The sequence below is a fragment of the Pristiophorus japonicus genome, chromosome 14, assembly GCF_044704955.1.
Source record: "Pristiophorus japonicus isolate sPriJap1 chromosome 14, sPriJap1.hap1, whole genome shotgun sequence".
NCBI classification, from domain to species: Eukaryota; Metazoa; Chordata; class Chondrichthyes; family Pristiophoridae; genus Pristiophorus; species Pristiophorus japonicus.
The window spans coordinates 104,935,767-104,956,729 of NC_091990.1; the positions used below are offsets into that span (position 1 = coordinate 104,935,767).

The following is a 20,963-nucleotide window of genomic DNA, read 5'->3' on the forward strand; positions in this document are numbered from 1 at the left end:
TAGAAACATAGAAACATAGAAAATAGGTGCAGGAGTAGGCCATTCGGCCCTTCTAGCCTGCACCGCCATTCAATGAGTTCATGGCTGAACATGCAACTTCAGTACCCCATTCCTGCTTTCTCACCATACCCCTTGATTCCCCTAGTAGTAAGGAATTCATCTAACTCCTTTTTGAATATATTTAGTGAATTGGCCTCAACAACTTTCTGTGGTAGAGAATTCCACAGGTTCACCACTCTCTGGGTGAAGAAATTCCTCCTCATCTCGGTCCTAAATGGCTTCCCCCTTATCCTTAGACTGTGTCCCCTGGTTCTGGACTTCCCCAACATTGGGAACATTCTTCCTGCATCTAACCTGTCTAACCCCGTCAGAATTTTAAACGTTTCTATGAGGTCCCCTCTCATTCTTCTGAACTCCAGTGAATACAAGCCCAGTTGATCCAGTCTTTCTTGATAGGTCAGTCCCGCCATCCCGGGAATCAGTCTGGTGAACCTTCGCTGCACTCCCTCAATAGCAAGAATGTCCTTCCTCAGGTTAGGAGACCAAAACTGTACACAATACTCCAGGTGTGGCCTCACCAAGGCCCTGTACAATTGTAGCAACACCTCCCTGCCCTTGTACTCAAATCCCCTCGCTATGAAGGCCAACATGCCATTTGCTTTCTTAACCACCTGCTGTACCTGCATGCCAACCTTCAATGACTGATGTACCATGACACCCAGGTCTCTCTGCACCTGCCCTTTTCCTAATCTGTCACCATTCAGATAATAGTCTGTCTCTCTGTTTTTACCACCAAAGTGGATAACCTCACATTTATCCACATTATACTTCATCTGCCATGCATTTGCCCACTCACCTAACCTATCCAAGTCGCTCTGCAGCCTCATAGCATCCTCCTCGCAGCTCACACTGCCACCCAACTTAGTGTCATCCGCAAATTTGGAGATACTACATTTAATCCCCTCGTCTAAATCATTAATGTACAGTGTAAACAGCTGGGGCCCCAGCACAGAACCTTGCGGTACCCCACTAGTCACTGCCTGCCATTCTGAAAAGTCCCCATTTACTCCTACTCTTTGCTTCCTGTCTGACAACCAGTTCTCAATCCATGTCAGCACACTACCCCCAATCCCATGTGCTTTAACTTTGCACATTAATCTCTTGTGTGGGACCTTGTCGAAAGCCTTCTGAAAGTCCAAATATACCACATCAACTGGTTCTCCCTTGTCCACTCGACTGGAAACATCCTCATAAAATTCCAGAAGATTTGTCAAGCATGATTTCCCTTTCACAAATCCATGCTGACTTGGACCTATCATATTACCTCTTTCCAAATGCACTGCTATGACATCCTTAATAATTGATTCCATCATTTTACCCACTACCGATGTCAGGCTGACCGGTCTGTAATTCCCTGTTTTCTCTCTCCCTCCTTTTTTAAAAAGTGGGGTTACATTGGCTATCCTCCACTCCATAGGAACTGATCCAGAGTCAATGGAATGTTGGAAAATGACTGTCAATGCATCCACTATTTCCAAGGCCACCTCCTTAAGTACTCTGGGATGCAGTCCATCAGGCCCTGGGGATTTATCGGCCTTCAATCCCATCAATTTCCCCAACACAATTTCCCGACTAATAAGGATTTCCCTCAGTTCCTCCTCCTTACTAGACCCTCCGACCCCTTTTATATCCGGAAGGTTGTTTGTGTCCTCCTCAGTGAATACCGAACCAAAGTACTTGTTCAATTGGTCCGCCATTTCTTTGTTCCCCGTTATGACTTCCCCTGATTCTGACTGCAGGGGACCTACGTTTGTCTTTACTAACCTTTTTCTCTTTACATATCTATAGAAACTTTTGCAATCCGTCTTAATGTTCCCTGCAAGCTTCTTCTCGTACTCCATTTTCCCTGCCCTAATCAAACCCTTTGTCCTCCTCTGCTGAGTTCTAAATTTCTCCCAGTCCCCGGGTTCTCTGCTATTTCTGGCCAATTTGTATGCCACTTCCTTGGCTTTAATGCTATCCCTGATTTCCCTTGATAGCCACGGTTGAGCCACCTTCCCTTTTTTATTTTTACGACAGACAGGAATGTACAATTGTTGTAGTTCATCCATGCGGTCTCTAAATGTCTGCCATTGCCCATCCACAGTCAACCCCTTCAGTATCATTCGCCAATCTATCCTAGCCAATTCACGCCTCATACCTTCAAAGTTACCCTTCTTTAAGTTCTGGACCATGGTCTCTGAATTAACTGTTTCATTCTCCATCCTAATGCAGAATTCCACCATATTATGGTCACTCTTCCCAAGGGGCCTCGCACAACGAGATTGCTAATTAATCCTCTCTCATTACACAACACCCAGTCTAAGATGGCCTCCCCCCTAGTTGGTTCCTCGACATATTGGTCTAAAAAACCATCCCTTATGCACTCCAGGAAATCCTCCTCTACCGTATTGCTTCCAGTTTGGTTAACCCAATCTATGTGCATATTAAAGTCACCCATTATAACTGCTGCACCTTTATTGCACGCACCCCTAATTTCATGTTTGATGCCCTCCCCAACATCACTACTACTGTTTGGAGGTCTGTACACAACTCCCACTAACGTTTTTTGTCTTTTGGTATTCTGCAGCTCTACCCATATAGATTCCACATCATCCAAGCTAATGTCCTTCCGAACTATTGCCTTAATTTGCTCCTTAACCAGCAGTGCTACCCCACCTCCTTTTCCTTTTATTCTATCTTTCCTGAATGTTGAATACCCCTGGATGTTGAGTTCCCAGCCCTGATCATCCTGGAGCCACGTCTCCGTAATCCCAATCACATCATATTTGTTAACATCTATTTGCACAGTTAATTCATCCACTTTATTGCGGATACTCCTTGCATTAAGACACAAAGCCTTCAGGCTTGTTCTTTTAACACCCTTTGTCCTTTTAGAATTTTGCTGTACAGTGGCCCTTTTTGTTCTTTGCCTTGGGTTTCTCTGCCCTCCACTTTTCCTCATCTCCTTTCTGTCTTTTGCTTTTGCCTCCTTTTTGTTTCCCTCTGTCTCCCTGCATTGGTTCCCATCCCCCTGCCATATCAGTTTAAATCCTCCCCAACAGCACTAGCAAACACTCCCCCGAGGACATTGGTTCCGGTCCTGCACAGGTGCAGACCGTCCGGTTTGTACTGGTCCCACCTCCCCCAGAACCGGTTCCAATGCCCCAGGAATTTGAATCCCTCCCTGTTGCACCACTGTTCAAGCCACGTATTCATCTGCACTATCCTGCGATTCCTACTCTGACTATCACGTGGCACTGGTAGCAATCCCGAGATTACTACTTTTGAGGTCCTACTTTTTAATTTAGCTCCTAGCTCCTTAAATTCGTTTCGTAGGACCTCATCCCTTTTTTTACCTATGTCGTTGGTAATATATCTATTGTGTTCCTAACACAGATGAGTCTGCACACAGGGAGGTTAATGTAACAGTGACCTCAGTCTTTAATAAGACACTCCAGAGTGAGGAACAGGCCATAGGGGCCAGCGTATATACAGTGCTCCCAAGGGATGCTGGGATTCCTTGGGACTTCAGGGGATGAGCTCCCAGGTGGCTGAACATGGGAGTGCATGCTTTACAGATACACATCACTCCCCCGCCAAAGTCAAAGTGAAAACTATTTACAAGGTGAGGTGGTCGGGAGCCTTTCTTTCTCTGATGGACCGCGTCGATACAAATGTCTATTCTGGAGTGTTGACTGTGTCCCTCGCTGGGCTGACATGTTGTTGGCCCTGCAGGGCTGCTAGGTGAACCTGGCCTTGCTGGGCTGTTGGGTTAGATTTCCTGGTCCGGCGTGGTGTCGTTGATCCTTTGGGTGTGTGTTGTGGGCTCGAAAAAGGTGGTGTCTGCTGTGGGTTGTTCAGGCCAGTCTTTGAACCGCAGCCTCGTTTGTTCCAGGTGCTTTCTGCAAAGTTGTCCATTATCTAGTTTGACTACAAACATCCTATTCCCTTCTTCAGCTATCACCGTGTCCGCAATCCACTTGGGACCATGTCCATAGTTTAGCATATACACAAGGTCATTCAGATCAATTTCCCGTGACACAGTGGCGCGACCATCGTTTACATTTGTTGTTGCCGCCTGCTCTCTACCTGATCATGCAGGTTGGGGTGAACCAGCGAGAGTCTGGTTTTAAGTGTCCTTTTCATGAGTAGCTCAGCCGGGGGCACCCCTGTGAGTGAGTGGGATCTCGTGTGGTAGCTGAGCAGTACTCAGGACAGGCGGGTTTGGAGTGAGCCTTCTGTGACTCGTTTAAGGCTCTGTTTGATGGTTTGTACTGCCCGCTCTGCCTGCCCATTGGAGGCTGGTTTAAACGGAGCCGAGGTGACATGTTTGATCCCATTACGGGTCATGAATTCTTTAAAGTCGGCACTGGTGAAACATGGCCCGTTGTCACTGACCAGTATGTTAGGCAGGCCATGGGTGGCAAACATGGCCCTCAGGCTTTCAATGGTGGCGGTGGCAGTGCTTCCCGACATTATTTTACATTCAATCCATTTTGAAAAAGCATCCACCACCACCAAGAACATTTTACTGATAAACGGGCCCGCATAGTCGACATGGATCCTCGACCATGGTCTGGAGGGCCAGGACCACAAACTTAGTGGTGTGCCTCTCTGGGTGTGTTGCTCAACTGAGCACATACGCTGCATTGCCGTACACCGGACTCTAAGTCAGAGTCATTACCGGGCCACCACACATGGGATCTGGCTATCGCTTTCATCATTACTATACCCAGGTGTGCGCTGTGGAGATCAGAGATGAACGCCTCCCTGCCCTTTTTTGGTAGCACTACGCAGTTACCCCACAAGAGGCAGTCTGCTTGAATGGACAGCTCATCCTTTCGCTGCTGGCTTGATTAGCTCTTGTATTTCAACAGGGATGCTGGCCCAGCTCCCATGCAGTACACAGTTTTTTACTAGGGACAGCAGAGGATCTTGGCTGGTCCAAGTCCTAATCTGGCAGGCCGTGACAGGTGATTTATCATTTTCAAACGCTTCCATGACCATCAACAAGTATGGAGGCTGTGCCACCATCAACAAGTTTACAGGCTGTGCCATTTCCACCCCAGTGGTGGGCAATGGTAGCCGACTGAGAGCACCCGCACAGTTCTCGGTGCCTGGCCTGTGGCGGATGGTATAGTTATATGCTGATAGCGTGAGTGCCCACCTTTGTATGCGGGCTGAGGCATTAGTATTTATCCCCTTGTTTTCAGCGAACAGGGATGTGAGGGGCTTGTGATCGGTTTCCAGCTCAAATTTGAGGCCAAACAGGTACTGATGCATTTTCTTTACCCCGAACACACACGCTAATGCCTCTTTCTCAATCATGCTGTCGGCCCTCTCAGCCTTAAACAAGCTCCTGGAAGCATAGGCGACAGTTTGCAACTTCCCCGCAACGGTAGCTTGTTGTAATACACACCCAACTCCGTACGACGACGCGTCACATGCTAGCACAAGTCTTTTACACGGGTTATACAATACAAGCAGCGTTGGAGCATAAAATGTTTCTGGCTTTCTCAAAAGCAATTACTTGGTTTTTCCCCCATACCCAGTTCTCACCTTTGCGCAATAACACATGTAGGGGCTCTAAAAGGGTGCTTAACCCCGGTAGGAAGTTACCAAAATAGTTGAAGAGTCCCAGAAACGACCGCAGCTCCGTGACATTCTGTGGCCTGGGCGCGTTCCTGATAGCCTCTGTCTTGGTGTCTATGGGCCGAATGCCGTCCGCCACGATCTTTCTCCCCAAAAACTCCAGTTCTCCTCCAGATTTTGTAGGTTCTCGACGGTGTCCCAACCCGTGACCAATATGTCATCCTGAAAGACCACGGTGTGTGGTACTGACTTGAGTAGGCTTTACATGCTTCTCTGGAAGATCGCTGCAGCCGACCAAATTCCAAACGGGCATCTGTTGTAGATGAACAGTCCCTTGTGCGTGTTGATGCAGGTGAGGCCATTCAAAGATTCCTCCAGCTCCTGCGTCATGTGGGCCAGTCAGGTCGAGCTTAGTGAGCGTCTTGCCTCCTGCCAGCATCGCAAATAGGTCGTCTGCCTTAGGTAGCGGGTACTGGTCCTGTAGCGAGAAACGATTAATATAGTTACTTTATAATCCCCGCAAATCCTGACCGTGCCATCACTTTTGAGTACTGGAACAATCGGGCTGGCCCACTCGCTGAATTCCACTGGGGAGATGATGCCCTCGCGTTGCAGCCTGTCCAGCTCGATTTCCACTCTCTCCCTTATCATGTGAGGTACCGCTCGCGCCTTGTGGTGAATGGGTCGTGCCTGCGGGACCAAGTGGATCCGCACCTTCGCCCCGGAAAAGTTTCCAATGCCTGGCTCAAAAAGGGAAGGAAATTTGTTAAGAACCTGGGTACATGAGGCCTCATCGACATGTGATAGCGCTCGGATGTCATCCCAGTTCCAGCGGATTTTGCCCAGCCAGCTCCTTCCAAGCAGTGTGGGGCAATCGCCCGGGACAATCCAGAGTGGCAGTTCATGCACCGTGCCCTCATAGGTGACCTAGACCATGGCGCTGCCCAGGACAGTGATAATCTCTTTGGTGTACGTTCTGTTTCGTGTGGATGGGGCTCAGGGCTGGTCTGAATGCCTTGTTGCACCACAGTCTCTCAAACTGATGGATTGGCTAGCGCCAGTGTCCAGTTTCATGGCTACGGGTAAGCCATTCAATTTTACGTTTCGCATTATAGATGGACATTTCGTGTACTTCAGCATCTGCCTCCTCTCTCTGAGGCTCGAAATTGCTTTGATCCACCATGGACCAATCTTCCTCTGCCACGTGGTGGTTAGCAGGTTTTGCAGAGCTTGCAGCTCGTTGGAGGTGCCCCATTGTTCCACAGCCCTTGCAAACATATCCTTGGAAGCGGCATGAATAGGCTGAATGGAAGCCTCCACAACACCAACAAGGTGTGAATTGCCTTGCATTCATCCTTTGTTGGGGACTCTGAGTCATCTGGGTCACCTGAGGCCTGCTGGCAGTTGCAGACTCATGGGTTCTGCCCTGCTCACAGACACAGTTCCAGTTAATTTATGAACATTGCTAGCACTTGTGTGCTGAGAGATTTGTTTGGTGTTATCACTGGTGGACATAAACGCCTGTGCTATCGCAATGGCCTTACTGAGGGGCGGTGTCTCTACAGTCAAAAGTTTTCGTAGGATGGTCTCGTGGCCAATGCCCAGTACAAAAAAGTCTCTGAGCATTTTCTCCAGGTCGCCATCAAACTCACATTGTCCAGTAAGTCACCTTAGCTCAGCGACGTCGCTCACCACTTCCTGACCTTCAGATCTCTGGCACGTGTCGAACCGATACCTTGCTATCAGCACGCTCTCCCTCGGGTTAAGATGCTTCCGAACCAGTGTACACAGCTCCTCATACGACTTCTGTGGGTTTCACCGGAGCCAGAAGATTCTTCATGAGGCTGTAGGTCGGTGCCCCGCAGACTGCGAGGAGGACCGCTCTCCCTTTTGCAGCGCTTCCTTCTCCGTCCAGCTCGTTGGCTACAAAGTACTAGTCTAGCCATTCGACATAGGCTTCCCAGTCCTCTTCCCAGAACTTCTCCAGGATGCCCACAGTTTGCTGCATCTTTGCGTTGGATTCGTATTCTCGTCGCCAGTTATTGTGTTCCTAACACTGATGAGGCTGCACACAGGGAGGTTAAAGTAACAGTGACCTCAGTCTTTAATAAGACACTCCAGAGTAAGGAACAGGCCTTATGGGCCGGCTTATATACAGTGCTCCCAAGGGATGCTGGGATTCCTTGGGACTTCAGGGGATGAGCTCCCTGGTGGCGGAACATGGGAGTGCATGCTTTACAGATACACAACAACATCCAAATTTGCTGATGATACAAAGCTCGGTGGGAATGAAAGTTGAGAGTAGGATGCAAAGAGACTTCAAGGGGATATAGACAGGCTAAGTGAGTGAGCAAGAACATTGCAAATGGAATATAACGTGGAGAAATGTGAAGTTATCCACTTTGGTAGAAAAAATAGAAAAGCAGAGTATTTTTTAAATGGAGAGAGATTGGGAAATGTTGGTGTTCAGAGTGCCCTGGGGTTCCTTGTACAGAAATCACAAAGTTAACATGCAGGTACAGTAAGCAATTGAGAGAGCAAATGGTATGTTAGCCTTTATTGCAAGAGGATTTGAGTACAAGTGTAATTTTATAGGGCCCTGGTGAAACTGCACCTGGAGTATTGTGTACAGTTTTGGTTAGCGAGTTTAGAACCAGAGGTCACGGTCTCAGAATAAGGGATCGGCCTTTAGGACCGAGATGAAGAGAAACTTTTTCACTCAAGATGGTGGTGAATCTCTGGAGTTCTCTATCCAATAGGGCTGTAGAGGCTCAGTCTGAGTATATTTAAGACAGAGATCGATAGATTTTTGAATATTAAGGGAATCAAGGGATATGGGGATATTGCAGGAAAGTGGAGTTGAGGTGGAAGAACAGCCACGATCTCATTGAATGGCGGAGCAGGCTGGAGGGGCTGAATGGCCTACTCTTGCTCCTAATTCTTATGTTCTTTTGAACAGAGAGACCGAGGAGTATATATGCACAAATCGTTGAAGGTGGCAGGCAGGTTGAGAAAGCAATTTAAAAAGCTTAAGGGATCCTGGGTTCCATGAATAGAGGTATAGAGTACAAAAGCATGGAAATTATGATGAACCTTTATAAAACACTGGTTCGGCCTCAACTGGACTATTATATACAATTCTGGGCATCGCATTTTAGGAAAGATATGAAGGCCTTGGATAGGGTACAGAAAAGATTTACAATGATTCCAGGGATGAGGGACTTCAGTTACGTGGATAGACTGGAGAAGCTGGGGTTGTTCTCCTTTAGAGCAGAGGTGGTTGCGAGGAGATTTGACAGAGGTGTTCAAAATCATGAGGGGTCTGGATAGAGTAGATAGAGAGAGACTGTTCCCATTGGCAGATGGGTCGAGAACCAGAGGACACAGATTTAAGGTGATTGGCAGAAGAACCAAAGACGACGAAGAAAAAACGTTTTTACGCAGCATGTTTAAGATCTGGAATGCACTGCCTGAGAGGGTGGTGGAGGCAGACTCAATCAATGCTTTCAAAAGGGAGTTGGATAAGTACCTGAAAGAAAAAAATATGGCCGGGTTATAGGGAAAAGGCAGGGGGGCAGGGGGAGGGGACTAGCTGAGGTGCTCTTGCAGAGAGCCGGCATGGGCTCGAAGGGCCGAATGGCCTCCTTCTGTGCTGTAACCATTCTATGATAGCACCTACTGCTTTTTGTGGGAGTTCCAAACGCCTGAATGACCTGGCTCTGATTTTAGGGATGTGTCCCATTTTCTTGGATTCCCCCATACAGTGGAAAATGAGGGAGCAGCCCGTCAACGCACATTGCCTGTGCCTTCATGTGAAGGATGACCACTTTGGCAAGTACCGGTACCGTGGAACCATACCCCAGGAATCGGCATCTTTCAGAGAAGGGGAAAAAAGGGAGAGAAAAATAGGTTGAAAAATTGAACTGGCTATTATACCTATATAAATGCCAATAAAATATTGACAATTCAACTCACTGCAAGCTGGTCAGGAACGCTGCTGTATCAGTACATTTCTGAGACTCCCACAACATCTTCCCCCTTATTGCCTTCAATAAGCATGCAGTCCCTTTCAAACATGCACATCTGACCCTTAACTCTATGCAATAGTTTGCCCCACTGGCATATCCGCCTGGTCTCATGCAGCCCCTCATTTTGCTCAACATTGCACCAAGCATTACCTTCATCACTGAAAATGGCAACGACTTCCCGTTTTCCTCTTGCTTTACCTAGTGCTGCGTTTATGTTAATCAGTTCATCCTGACTGTCGTCATCCATTGTGTACATTCAGAAATGGAATATCTGCAAGAAACAAAAAGAGTTTTCAGTAACTGTGATCACGGTCATAGGATCACAGAATGATACAGCACAGGAGGCCATTCGGCCCATCGAGCCTGTGCCGACTCTGTGAAAGAGCGATCCAATTAGTCCCACTCCCCCTGCTCTATCCCCATAGTCCTGCACATTTCTCCTTTTCAAGTATTTATCTAATTCCCTTTTGAAAGTTACTGTTGAATCTGCTTCCAGCGCTCTTTAAGGCAGCGCGTTCCAGATCACAACAACTCACTTTGTAAAAATATTTTGCTCATCTCCCCCCAGTTCTTTTGCCAGTCACCTTAAATCTGTGTCCTCTGATTATCGACCCTCCAGCCACTGGAAACAGTTTTCCATGATTTTGAACACCTCTATCAAATCTCCCTTTAACCTTCTCTGCTCTAAGGAGAACAACCCCAGCTTCTCCAGTCTATCCAAATAACAGAATACCCTCATCCCTGGTACCATTCTCATAAATCTCCCCTGCACCCTCTCGAAGGCCTCAACATCCTTTCTAAAGTGTGGGGCCCAGAACTGGCCACAATACCCCAGCTGGAGACTAACCAGTGATTGATAAAGGTCATTTCAAATTTTGCTCCTCCTGTTTCCCTTAGACCCAGAAAGAATCCTGTCTTCGTGGTCTGTGCAGGTATGCCCCCTAATGCCATGTATAAAGATAAACCCCTGACCTCATTAATTGCCAGATAGCTCTAGGTACTGTCAGATCTTGGGAGTGCTGATTAGGATTGATCCAATGATGCAACAGCACTGAAAATCCTTGCTAAATCTCCATGTCCACAAACTCAAACTGGACCAACCCACGAGTAGGAAATACAAGTGCCAATGGATTGAATGTCCTGGGCTTTGAGGACTGACATGGTCTGGGCCCCATGTGACCCATGGGGGGACAACCTTGGCCAAGACCGAGTGGATCACAGCATCTCGACTCAAAGGAAATCGGTTTCACGGATGAGATGTTAAATAGGTCTGCCCTCTCAGGTGGATGAGCAAAATCCCACGGACACTATTCAGACAAGAGCAGGGGAGTTCTCCCGTGTACTGGTCAATATTTATTCCTCAACCACCATGACTAAAAACAGATGCTGTTTGTGGAATCCTACTCTGCCTCCTTTCCTTGCATTACAACAGCGACGACACTTCGAAAGTACATTGGCTGTGAAGGACTTTGAGATACCGAGGTCATAAAAGGTGCTATATAAATGCAAGCCTATCTTCATTCTTTATCAGTGCATGGATCATTTTTTGATCAATATATAGCATGAGAAACAATTATGCTAGGAAACCAAGAAATACAGTACAACAAAATCTGTTGACAGACAGAAACCAGAGGACCTTGCAGACCTTGAAATGCCCTCACAGACCCCCTCAAGATCAAAGGGCACGAGATTGACAGAACATGGTCTAGGTACACACAGAAATATATGCTAATCGGTCAGGCATTCAAAGACTCTGGGTACAGAAATCCCACAAAATTCATATCATTCTTGCTGCTATTTGGTTATGTTGTATATTTCCCATATTCCACACTTCCCCACCCCCAATTATAATGCAATATTGCAGTAAAATGCCTGACCCTTGCTGCCCTATGTTGTATTCTTTTTGATTTCAGTCAGTGTTATGTAGCTGGTGGTATTCTCAAATCTGCATCAGAAGGTAGTGAGTTCGAGCCCTGCTACAGGACATGAGCACCTAATCTAGGCTGACACTTTGCTGCAGTATCTTAATGTTGGTGTCCCATCAAACAAAGCCAAGTGATTGTAGTCAGCAGTTAAAGTGAGCTGGGATGCTTTCACAGTGTCCCAGTTTCTGGCCCAAAGCAGTTCTCTCGTCTATAAAATGCTTTTTGCTTCAGAACCAAATCATTTCATAGCATGTGGCCCAGTCCGTCCGATGCAACCATGATATAACTACCATCAGTAAGAAAGGAGGTGCTCGCATTCATACAGCACATCATGGCCCAAAAGCATTTTGTATTCTTCTGAACTTCAGTCAGCATTGGTATGTAGGTGGGGCATTCTCGCATCTGCATCAGGAGGTCGTGAGTTCAAGCCCCGCTGCAGGACATGAGCACCGAATCTAGGCTGAAACTACTGCAGTACCGAGCGCCGGGCAGTCGGGGGAGGGGGGGGGCATCGAGGGGAGCGCCAGGTCGTCGGGGGGGGGGGGGGGGGTTTGCCTTTCCAAAATCACGTTGAACTGAGGACTCAGCTGCCTGTTTAGATGGATACATGGCACTGTGCAAAGAGCGGGGAACTCTCCCAGTTTCCCGGACAACATTCCTCCCTCACATTATGCCGCTGAAACGCATTAACTGGTCATCTATCTTACTGTCTGTAGAACCTTGCTGTGTGCAAATTGGCTGTTCATTTACCTACATAACAGTGACTACACTTCAAAACCTCATTCATTGGCTCTGAAGCACTTTGGGCCAACAGAGGCGCTACAGAAATGCAAGTTCCTTCTGTTAGTCAAACATTCAGTATTAAACTGAAGGTTCAGCATAGATTATGCACTCAGGTAAGTTTGCATTTTTAATTTGACCCAGGGCAGTAACCTCATAGAACCAGACATTGACTGTGCATAAGGCAGCCATTCAGCCCATCAGCCCAGCGCTCCTTTTTATTCATTCTCAGGATGTGGGCGTCACTGGCAAGGCCGGCATTTATTGCCCATTCTCAGTTTTCCCGAGAAGATGGCGGCGAGCCGCCTTCTTGAACCGCTGCAGTTTGTGTAGTGACGGTGAAGGGTTTCTTCTTTGTAGCAGTTAAGTGTCAACTACTTTGGTGTGGGAATTGGAGTCACATGTAGGCCCAGGTTGGGTAAGGATGGCAGATTTCCTTCCCGAAAGGACATCAGTGAACCAGTTGGGTTTTTACGGCAACCCGACAACTTCTACCTTTCACTTTTACTGAGACCAGCTTTGAATTTCCAGATTTCTTTTTTTTATATAAACTGAATTCAAATTCTGGTGGAATTTGAGCTCTGGATTACCAGTACAGAACGGTGACCGTTACACTGCCCGACCCTTTATTATTTGCTATAAATTACAAGACCAGATTGAGCATGTTTGAACTCCAGAATGAGACTCTGGATCTCAAATAACTCCTGTATAATTGTTTCAACATCAATGTTATCAGAAAGCTTGGCCTCTGAATAAAGACTTCCCATCGGCTTTGGTCCAGCAGAAACCAGAATGCAAAACCAAAAGCAGAAAGCAGTCTGTTACCGGTATGTGCAGCTGTTTAACTCCACCTCCAGAACTCGGAATGAACCAACAATGGGTGCATACGCAGACTGCACCTGGAGCGGAGCAGAAGCAACAACAACTTGCTTTTGTAGAGCACCTTTATGCTAGTAAAGTATCCCAAGGCACTTCACAGGAGCGTTATCAAACAAAATTTGACATCAAGCCATGCAAGGAGATTAAGGAATTCAAGAGCTTAGGTCCAAGGCTGCAGAAGTCACAGCCGCCAATGGTGGAGCGATGAAAATCGGGGCTGTGCAAGAGGCCAGAATTAGAGGAGCTCAGAGATCGTGGAGTGTTGTAGGGCTGGAGGAGATTACAGAGATAGGATGAGGCGAGGGCAATGGAGGGATTTGAACAGAAGGATGTGAATTTTAAAATCGAGGTATTGCTGGACCGGGAGCCAATGTAGATCAGCGAGCACAGGGGTGATGGATGAACAGGACTTGATGAGAGTTAAGACACGGGGCAGCATAGTTTTGGATGAAGTCAAGTTTTCAGAGGGTGTTAAGTGGGAGGGAGGCCGGCCAGGAAAGCATTGGCAGAGTCCAGTTTGAAGGTAACAAAGGCACGGAAGAGGGTTTCAGCAGCGGTTAAGCTGAGGTGGGCAGAGATGGGCGATGATACAGAGGTGGAGAAGATATGGAGTCGGAAGCTTAGCTCGGGGTCAAACAGGTCGCTGAGGTTGCGAACAGTCTGGTTCAGACAGTGGCCAGGGAGGGGGAGTCCGTGGCTAGGGAATGGAATTTGTGGCTTCACGAGTGTCGACTTCAAAACCCTCTTCCCGTGTCACCACAATAATCATGAGAAAGCATCAATTCTTCCTCTGTTAGTGGTGCAACTCTGTCAGTGGTGCAACTCTGTCATCGCTTCACTGCCCTTAAGGCCAGTCACTGATCAGTGTCCAGCTTCCAGCCTCAGGCTCAACACAATCCACGATATTGAGGTGCAGCTCCAGCTCTGTGCTCTCTCTGTCCGTGTCCTCTCCCCCACCCTGCATCCCCCCATAGAACATAGGTACACATACACTAAGCCGATCTGGAGACAGCACTGAAAACACTATCGTGAATTAACCACAATAAATCAAATATATTTGGAAAGAAAAAGCTGCAAATCTATCTGACTAAGGGTCAATACCCAGAATGTTAACCAGCCTTTTCTCGATATAGACGCTGTCTGACCTGCTGTGTAGCTCCAGCATTTTTGAGTGCTATTTTATAAATATATAAAGTGCAGAGTTGCTGGGCCTGTTTTGCTGGAGACAGACTCAATGATGGACAACAGCCAAGATGGGTTTGAACGCCTTTGATGACAGATTAATGTTTGTGACTAAATCCCGATCATTAATCCAGCACTAAATCCCGTGTGTCTATCACCACCAGCCTCATTGGAAAACACCGGCTCCAAACGCACTCAATTTGAAATCCTCCTCCCCCGCTTCATCTCTGCAGCCCCTGCCTTATACCCCCTCCTGCACCCCCTCGGCCCTCTGACCCTGGGCTTTTGTGCATTTCCCCAACCTACTTGGCCCCGACATTGATGGGGAGTCTCCAGCCTCCTCGGCCATCCTCTCTGGGGCTCCCTAAACCCCTCCACCACCTTAAAATCTCGCTCTCTGACCAAACATAAGAACACAAGAAATAGGAGCAGGAGTCGGCCCCTCGAGCTTGCTCCGCCATTTAATAAGATCATAGTTGATCTTCTACCTCAACTCGACTTCCCGCCCGATCCCCATATCCCTGGATTCCCAGGCTTTCAGTCACACTTCCTGATCTCTGTCCCACAGCTCAACATTTGATCCCTTCTTTACCTTCTAGGGCTTTATCTTTTCACCACCTTGCTCCTTTTTCTACATTTAAAGTGCAATATAAATGGCAGCTGTGGTGACATATTCACAAGTTAATTCATAAAAGGTGACATTTGATTAACAAGGATCATCAATAAATATTACAATTAGTTAGGTATCCCGAAACCTCACTGCCTCTTTCTCCTCCTCTAAGATGCTCCATAAAACCTACCTCATTGACCAAGCTTTTGGCCACCTCTCCTAATGTCTCCTTCTGTAAGACATGGGAGGAAGAGGGGAGCGAGGGAGGGAAGGGATTGATAGAATTTTAAGCCCGAGATTGATAGGTTTTGTTAATCAACAGTATTAAAGGATATGGGCCAAAGGCAGGTATATGGAGTTCAGTCGCAGATCAGCCACGATATCATTGAATGGCGGAGCAGCCTCAAGGAACTAAATGGCCTCCTCCTGTTTCTATGATTAAAGGATTAAGGGAGAGAATGAATTTGAATTACTGAGCACATTAAAAAAATTATTTTTACAATGTAACCCAAGAGTCCAACAGAATAGACATACCTCTTTAATGATGGACTTTTATCAAGAAAATAAATTGATACCAAGACAACAAATGGGGCATGCAATTCCAGTTTATATTTATAGGTTAAAGAATAGAGAAAAGGCACAATTCACACTTTATAATCTGGTTTACAAAAATGAGACTTTGCAATCTACCATTAGATCTATGGTGCTGACATGCACCAAAACCCACACAATCTGCCCCCAACGAGTAAATCAACTCGCGGAACATTCCAAAATAAACCCATTCATTCTTCGGCTGTTGTCAGATACATCCAGCAAATCCAAATACTGCATACACCTTATCACTACATGCACCAGAAATATCCTTGTATCAAAGCTGAAATGCTTAGATATGAAACAGTGCCCCATCATTTCATACAACTCAAGTACAATTTATCACTTTGAACACTTTCGATAGCTTTTTGAATGAGAAAGGAAATTATTGCTACTTTTTCTATAAAACTGATCCACATGCACCAAAATTTCATTTTAAAAACATTAAATGAAGGCAATAGGAACTGAAACAAAAGTGCGTGTATTATAATATTTAATGCAGATATTGTTCACGGATATGAGGGGTTTTGATACGATAAATTGAGTAAATCTATTTCCACTGTTCTGTGAGTTGCTTACTGGGGAGCATAAATGTAATGCCATTACGTATCAGAAGAAGGTCTTGCATTTATATAGCGCCTTTCACGACCACTGGACGTCCCAAACAGCTTTACAGCCAATGAAGTACTTTTGGAGGGTAGTCACTGTTGTAATGTGGGAAACGCAGCAGCCAATTTGCGCACAGCAAGCTCCCACAAACAGTAATGTGATAATGACCAGATAATCTGTTTTAGTAATATTGGTTGAGGGATAAATATTGGCCAGGACACCGGGGATAACTCCCCCTGTTCTTCTTCGAAATAGTGCCATGGGATCTTTTACGTCCACAAGACACCAGACGGGACCTTGATTTAATGTCTCATCTGAAAGACGCCACCTCCGACAGTGTGGCACAGTGCGGTGCCAGCCTAGATTTGTGTGCTCAAGTTGCTGGAGTGGGTCTTGATCCCATAACCTTCTGACTCAGTGGCGAGAGTGCTACCCACTGAGCCACAAGCTGACAGCTAACTCTATATACCCGCCTTTGGCCCATATCCCTCTAAACCTTTGGTTGACAAACATCTATCTATCTCAGATTTAAAATTAACAATTGATCCAGCATTAATTGCAGTTTGTGGAAGAGAGTTCTAGACATCTACCACACTGTGTGGAAGTGTTTCCTAATTTCACTCCTGAAAGGTCTGGCTCTAATTTTTAGACTATGCCCCCTGGTCGTAGACTCCCCAACCAGCGGGAATAGTTTCTCTCTATGCACCCTATCCGCTCTCCTTTATGGGCCCAACCCCTTTTTCCAGCTCACTAACACGAGATGTGTCGACTTTGTGCGCTCAAAACGGCGCCAAAAAACTTACTGCGTATTCTGGCAGCTCGTGTGTGTCCCGGCTCCTGGCACGGCATTTCTGTTTGAGTGGGGGGGGCGCGGAGCTACAGCCCTGCGCCGAAAACAGTGCCTGCAGCTGTGCGCATATGCAGTAGCGCCTCGCCTTCTCAGCGCGCCCCGATGCTCGTTGCCCCTATCCTGGGCCGAGTAGCCTGCCGCACAAGCCGGCCGCTGCCTTCCCGCGCTCACTTAGACCTACCCGGGGGAGCAGGAGCAGGAGCTGGAGGAACCCAGGGGAGCAGGAGCAGGAGCAGGAGCTGGAGGAGCCCGAGGGAGCAGGAGCAGGAGCTGGAGGAGCCCAAGGGAGCAGGAGCAGGAGGGGAGCAGGAGCAGGAGCTGGAGGAGCCCGGGGGAGCAAGAGTAGGAGCTGGAGGAGCCCAGGGGAGCAGGAGGAGGAGGAGCGCAGGGGGGCGCGAATCGAGTCCAATGTTTGTACCTTTCAAATAGTTCCACTGGCATGCCCCGGAGGGCTCTCCTGCTGCTTGTTGCCGCGGCCGAAGGGCTTGCCAGTGCGTGCTGCAGTCGGCGAGAATGGACTTTTTATTTTTTAGTAATTGATTTATTTTTCATTTATTATTGATGATGGTTTTTATGCTTCTTCAAAGTTGTTGTGAAAGTGTTTAGTGCTTTGCAAAATCCTCTTACTGCCCCTCCCCCCCCCGCCCCCAGCTGTCTCTGGCTACCTGCGCTGATTTCTTAATTCACTACAAGGTTTTTCTGAGTGGACACAAGTGGTCACATATGCTGACCTAAGTTATTTTCGAGTAACTTTTAGCTGGCTAAACTGGCTTAAAAGGCACAAGTGGCTGGTAACGCCCCCTTTTGAAAAAAAAACTAAAAAAAAACCTAACTAACTCACTTAAACTGGAGCAAATTAAATGGGGAGAATTGCGATTTTTAAGTTACTCCAAAAAAAATCTAGTTGCTCAAAAAAAAACAGCAACTCCTAGGGAAATTACGATTAAAATCACACCGCAAACTTTTAAATTCCAAGGAATACAGGCCTAGTTTGTATAGTGTCCCTTGGTAATTTAACCTCTGGAGTCCAAGTATCTTTCTGGTAAAACTTTGCTGCACTCCCTCCAAGGCCAATATATCCTCCCGAAGGTGTGGTGCCCAGAACTGCTCACAGTGCTCCAGGTGTGGTCCGACCAGGGCTTTGTACGGCTGCAGCATTTCTTCTACCCCCTTGTATTCTAGTCCTCGCGATATAAAAGCCATCATTCCATTGGCCTTTGTGATTATTTTCTGTACCTATTCATGACATTTTAATGATCTATTTACCTGGGCCCCCAAGTCTCTTTGGACCTCCACTGCTTTTAGCTTTTCACCATTTAGAAAGTACTGTGTTCTATCCTTTTTAGGTCCAAAGTGGATGCCCTCACATTTGCCTACATTAAAATCCATTTGCAACAGTTTTGTCCCAGTGTTTTTCAGACTGGAGGGAAGTATACAGTGTTGTTCCCCAGGGACCTCTGCTTTTTTTGATATATGTTAAATGACCTGGACTTGGGTACACAGAGCATCATTTCAAAGTTTGCAGATGACACGAAATTCTGAAAAGTAGAAACAGTGTGGAGAATAGTAACAGACTTCAGAAAGACAGAGACAAACTGATGAAATGGGCCGACACATGGCAAATGAAATATAACGTAGAGAAGTGTGAAGCAATTCATTTGGTAGGAAGAATAAGGAGGCAATATAAACTGGAAAGTACAATTTTAAAAGGGGTGCAGGAAGAGCACTGCAAGGAAGGTAGTGCAGGAATCCCCTGCGGTCATCCTCCTGCAAAACAGATACACTGCTCTGGGTACTGTTGAGGGGGATGACTCATCGGGGGGAGCAGCAGCAGCCAAGTTCATGGCATCGTGGGTGGCTTTGCTGCACAGGAGAGCAGGAAAAAGAGTGGGAGAGCTATAGTGATAGGGGATTCGATTGTAAGGGGAATAGATAGACATTTCTGCGGCCGCAACCGAGACTTCAGGATGGTACGTTGCCTCCCTGGTGCAAGGGTCAAGGATGTCTCGGAGCGGGTGCAGGACATTGTGAAAAGGAAGGGTGAACAGCCAGTTGTCGTGGTGCATATAGGTACTAACGATATAGGTAAAAAAATGAGATGAGGTCCTACGAGACGAATTTAGGGAGCTAGGAGCTAAATTTTAAAAATAGGACCTCAAAGGTATTAATCTCAGGATTGCTACTAGTGCCATGTGCTAGTCAGAGTAGGAATCGCAGGATAGCTCAGATGAATACGCGGCTTGAGGAGTGGTGCAAGAGGGAGGGGTTCAAATTCCTGGGACACTGGAACCGGTTCTGGGGGAGGTGTAACCAGTAAAAACCGGATGGTCTGCACCTGGGCAGGACCGGAACCAATGTCCTAGGGGGAGCGTTTGTGAGTGCTGTTGGGGAGGAGTTAAACTAACATGACAGGGGGTTGGGAATCTATGCAGGGAGAAAGAGGGAAATAAAATGGAGGCAGAAGCAAAAGATAGAAAGGAGAATAGTAAAAGTGGAGGGCAGAGAAACCAAAGGCAAAAAACAAAAAGGGCCACATTACAGCAAAATTCGAAAGGGGCAAAGTGTGTTAAAAAAAACAAGCCTGAAGGCTCTGTGTCTCAATATTAGGAGTATTCAGAATAAGGTGGACGAATTAACTGCGCAGACAGCAGTTAACGGATATGATGTAATTGGCATCACGAAGACATGGCTCCAGGGTGACCAAGGCTGGGAACTCAACATCCAGGGGTATTCAACATTTAGGAAGGATAGACAGAGAGGAAAAGGAGGCGGGGTGGCGTTGCTGGTTCAAGAGGAAATTAATGCACTAGTAAGGAGGGACATTAGCCTGGATGATGTGGAATCGGTATGGGTGGAGCTGCGGAATTCCAAAGGGCAGAAAACGTTAGTGGGAGTTGTGTACCGACCACCAAACAGTAGTAGTGAGGTTGGGGACAGCATCAAAGAAGAAATGAGGGATGTGTGCAATAAAGGTACAGCAGTTATCATGGGCGACTTTAATCTACATATTGATTGGGCTAACCTAACTGGTAGCAATGCGGTGAAGGAGGATTTCCTGGAGTGTATTAGGAATGGTTTTCTAGACCAATGTGTCGAGGAATCAACTAGAGAGCTGGCCATCCTAGATTGGGTGATGTGTAATGAGGAGGGACTAATTAGCAACCTTGTTGTGCGAGGCTCCTTGAGGAAGAGTGACCATAATATGGTAGAATTCTTTATTAAGATGGAGAGTGACACAGTTAATTCGGAAACGAAGGTCCTGTATTTAAGGAAAGGTAACTTCGACGGTATGAGACGTGAATTAGCTAGAATAGACTGGCAAAGGATACTTAAAGGGTTGACGGTGGATAAGCAATGGCAAACATTTAAAGATCATGGATAAACTTCTGCAATTGTACATCCCTGTTTGGAGTTAAAATAAAACGGGGCAGGTGGCTCAACCATGGCTAACAAGGGAAATTAAGGATAGTGTTAAAGCCAAGGAAGAGGCATATAAATTTGCTAGAAAAAGCAACAAACCTGAGGACTGGGAGAAATTTAGAATTCAACAGAGGAGGACTAAGGGTTTAATCAAGAGAGGGAAAATAGAGTACGAGAGGAAGCTTGCAGGGAACATAAAAACTGACTGCAAAAGCTTCTGTAAATATGTGAAGAGAAAAAGATTAGTGAAGACAAACGTAGGTCCCTTGCAGTCGGATTCAGGTGAATTTATAATGGGGAACAAAGAAATTGAACAAGTACTTCGGTTCTGTCTTCACAAAGGAAGACACAAATAATCTTCCGAATGTACTAGGGGACAGTGGGTCTCGTGAGAAGGAGGAACTGAAGGATATCCTTTAGGTGGGAAATTGATGGGATTGAAGGCCGATAAATCC

General features: G+C 46.7%; 1 protein-coding gene across 4 annotated transcripts in view; it reads right to left on the reverse strand.

The window, feature by feature from the left end:
• The window catches only part of phrf1 (PHD and ring finger domains 1), a 165,930-nt gene that overhangs the window by 133,142 nt on the left and 11,825 nt on the right, over positions 1-20,963 (reverse strand). For 3 of the 4 annotated variants that reach the window (XM_070899434.1, XM_070899433.1, XM_070899431.1), the window contains exon 2: positions 9,813-9,933. In XM_070899434.1, coding sequence (XP_070755535.1) covers positions 9,813-9,918 — 106 coding nt within the window. In that variant the 5' untranslated portion in view covers positions 9,919-9,933. Of the gene's footprint in view, positions 1-9,812; positions 9,934-15,228; positions 15,272-20,963 lie in introns of those variants that run through there. The other variant, XM_070899432.1, reaches the window with a different exon arrangement.